At 34.7% G+C, this 3,797-nt stretch overlaps 1 protein-coding gene across 1 annotated transcript; it reads right to left on the bottom strand.

The window, feature by feature from the left end:
- Positions 1-585: 585 nt before the first annotated feature.
- On the bottom strand, positions 586-2,329 carry LOC145108033 (clavaminate synthase-like protein At3g21360). The gene is made up of 3 exons (XM_079045015.1): positions 1,819-2,329; positions 1,219-1,472; positions 586-1,143 (listed from the first exon to the last, which is right to left on the bottom strand). The coding sequence occupies exons 1-3, from the start codon at positions 2,194-2,196 to the stop codon at positions 777-779; spliced, it is 999 nt and encodes a 332-aa protein (XP_078901141.1). The 5' UTR covers positions 2,197-2,329; the 3' UTR covers positions 586-776.
- Between the last annotated feature and the right edge of the window lie 1,468 nt (positions 2,330-3,797).

Raw genomic sequence — 3,797 nt, 5'->3', positions numbered from 1 at the left:
GATGAAATAGAATTGGAGAAAAGGTGTGATTTTTTTGTAAAGATGGATGTGGTATTTATAATGGTGAAGGAATTTTTTTTTAATTACCATTTTAGAGAGAGAGAGAGAGAGAGAGAGAGAGAGAGAGAGAGAGAAAAAACGGGTTATTTAATCTGCGGTCCTTCGATTCAACGGTACATCCACATTAAAAAATTTGTTCCACACGGGTTATGTAATTTGCGGTCCTTCGATTCAACGGTACATCCACATTAAAAAATTTGTTCCACATGTAACCCCCCATTAAAAGTAACAGACTTCGTCCACCCGAAAAAGAACAACATTTCACTAATGCAAAACACATAAACCCAGTGGCGGAACTTAGTGGAGCCCGGAGGGTCTCGGGCCACTGCTCCGATTCCGCACGTAGTGTTAAAAAAAATTTATGTTTTTTTTTATGTTTTTTCTATTAGGTGCACCGGCTTAAAATACGAGGGTTACTACTGATTTAGATTTTTTCGGAAACTTTTTTTAGTGTCACCCCTGCTAAAACGTTCTGCGTCCACCACTGCATAAACTCAAAATGAAATGTAAAAAAATAAAAATAAATAAATAAAAAATCAATCTTATTGCATACTACGAAAACAGGGATAGTGAAATGGTGTTGTTTTTTTGGCTTCGCATTTCCATTTATTTATCACCCATTATTGTAAGGTATAAAATACACATCTTATTGTAGTTCACATTTTGGTAAAAGCACTAGTTACCTGCAATTAAACGCGGCTTCTTCAAGAACCCGATCACTTGCAAAGGGAAGCTAGTATGCGACGTGGCGGCTTCAGTAGTGGTCGCCGGCCATGAAGAACCATCAAGTTATTAACCAGAAGCACATCACCTTTCTTCCAAGGAATCGCAACACACTCTTCTTCCAGGATCTTCAAGTAATCTTCCACGGCATCATCAGGCACAGGGTCGCCATTACCGAGCTCCACAATCGTATCAACATCACAAAACCTTTTGTTCGCAGGGCCACTGTAACTAACTGCGATACTGTTGAACCATGTTTTCCGGCGATTTTCTTCGTCAACCCTAACGGCTGCTAATGGACCTGTTATGATTTTTGCAGAATTCCCAATCCATTCAATCTTTGCCCCAAGGTTAGCTGCCCTGTCAATGGAGGATTAAGTTTAGATAAAGTCGGTGAAATCACGAATCTGTTAATTACTAGAGACATGATGATACCTTTCCTCAGCGACATTCTTGTCGTCGGTTTTGTATGTTGACTTCCAACCACTTCCGGTGAAGGATGATGGATCGTCTTCTTCGTTTGATACTTTTGTATAGGTCAATCCATGGTCCTCTAGCTGTGAAACGAACTCTGGGTGCTTCTCTTTCATCTTTTTGTATATGATATGACTCAAAACTATCGGAGTTTCTCCCCCTTTTCCTGGTTCTTCGTCGCAAAAGAAAAATAACTTGGTGGGGAAATCACGAACCTGTTTGAGATCCCAACAATTCAAATAAGTAAAGGTTATACGTCTACAAATTGTAAATAAAATCAATAGAATGAAGTAATGAACATCTATCCAGATTTCCCCTTTAGTGGAGCACGGATTTCATGTAGATCTGAGCTTAAATTGCTGAAAATCAATGAAACCACAAGCTGGAAAGAAGTGGCTTCAAGTACAGAAGCTTTGAGCTGAAAGAAACTTCAATCATACTGAATTAAAAGTTGCCTTAGTGTCTGTAATTATGAACTACCACTACAGACCTGATTGTAAACACGAAAAACGAAATTGAGAGTGAAATTGGATAGATATGTAACAGAATCGAGGAATTTACGTAAGCCATTTCGTGATGGAAAGGAATTCCCTTCTCGGGAGGAGCTTCATTTGCGGTGTAAACCCGGCCAACGACCTTGATTCGAGAGGCTCGGCCGCCGACATAGAACGCTTCAGGGTAGCCGAAAGTTTCGACGACGTCGTTGAAATCAGAAGGTGAAGCAACAGGGAAGCCTCGGAAGAGAATAGCGCCACTTTTCTGAAGAAGAGACTCCAGCCATGGTTTATGAGCTCTGATCGCCTCTTTGAAATTAAGGAGTTGAACTGCAGTAGAATCAGTGGTATGGTTTGGGGATAACACCGCCGGGAAAAGAACGCCGTCGTCCTGAGGCTTTTGCTGTGGTAATTCCACTTCTTGGAAGAATTTCACGGTGGCCATTTGGATTGTTGTTCAGCTGTCGTCCGATCAATACCGAGACAGTGAGTAATTGTGCCTCCATGCGTTCGGTGTGATTATTTTCTCTGCAACATATACAATACTCCAAAAACTGATGGCAAAATCATACACGACTCGTTACATGCACAAAAGAAGTGTATAATATTTAATTTGATATACAGTATTATCTATTTTTATTTTATTTATAGTCAACACATAAAAAAATATATTATATTTTAGTTAATTTATTGTTTAATTATTATATTTTAATACCATTAATTAAAAGTGTCTAAATAACTGTTTGATAGTTATTTATTTAGTTAAATTTGATCAAATCAATATCTAACTGGTTAGACAATTTTTTTTTGTCAGATATAGTAAAATATTTGAAATTTTATATAAATGAATTAGAGATATGCATGAAAAATTATATAAATGATTAACTCAGAAGATCAAATAAAAAAAAACATATCAAACAGTATTTAGTAAATATTTACACATTTTAATTGACATATAAACTATAAAGTCATCAAGATTAACTTAGAAAAAATTATACGTCATAAAAGATTGTTAAACTGATTTCTTGTAACAGGCTTTAATAAAACGTACATAAAAAAAATTTATTATTTATTTAATAAAACATATTGGTGTACACTCTTATTAACAATCCAATACAAATAGTTATCAATACGGTTCAATTGTTTAAAGAAAATTAAATACAATATCTGAGACGGATATCATAATATCTTTTCTTCTTTCCTTGCTTATATAAATTTACCTGTGAAACACAGATCACAAAAAAGATAAGCTACAAAGAACTTAGTGAGTAATCATTATTTCAATTTACATAATAATCATAACTCAACTGTTTTCTCAAAATACAATTATAATGGACTTACAACTACTCAAGATGTCATTAAACTTTCACAAGATACTCATTCTCATTTTCATTTTTTACATTTGTATACTTATTCGCATTCTCTCTCTCTCTCTCTCTCTCTCTCTATATATATATATATATATATATATATATATATACACTCATGCTCTATATCTCTCCATGTCTCTATACACTTACTATCTCTCTCTTTCTCTCTCTCTCTCTAACTCATATTTCCTACTTTATCTCTCTCTACATTTCTATTTATTAATCTCTTCTCATATCCTTATCTCTCTCTCTCGGTCTATATCTCTATATCCATCTCTCACTCTCCCTCTCCTCATTTCTAGCTCCATTTCTCTCTCCTTCTCTGCATCTCTATCTCCATCTCTCTTTCTATAATTACATCTCTATCTACATCTCCCTTTCCCTCTCTATCTCTACATCTTTAGCCCCATCTATTTGCCCTTCTGTATCTTTATCTTACAACCTATCTTACAACTATACTAACTCATTAACTAGTATAACAGTACTCAACAATTTATCTCAATAATTCTCGCCCTTTATCTTCTATAGTATTATATAACTATGTATCTCGATCACAATAGTTTAATAACACAACTTTTAATACTTTATTTTATATTTCACATGTACTCATTATAATTATTATACTTCGTTATGTATTTCATCATACTCAACTATATACTTAAATAGTAATAAAATA

The sequence above is a fragment of the Lactuca virosa genome, chromosome 4, assembly GCF_052849685.1.
Source record: "Lactuca virosa cultivar CGN04683 chromosome 4, Lactuca_virosa_CGN04683_v6, whole genome shotgun sequence".
NCBI lineage: Eukaryota > Viridiplantae > Streptophyta > Magnoliopsida > Asterales > Asteraceae > Lactuca > Lactuca virosa.
Note: the sequence above shows the minus strand (reverse complement) of the source record. Positions and strands in the feature narration are given on the sequence as shown.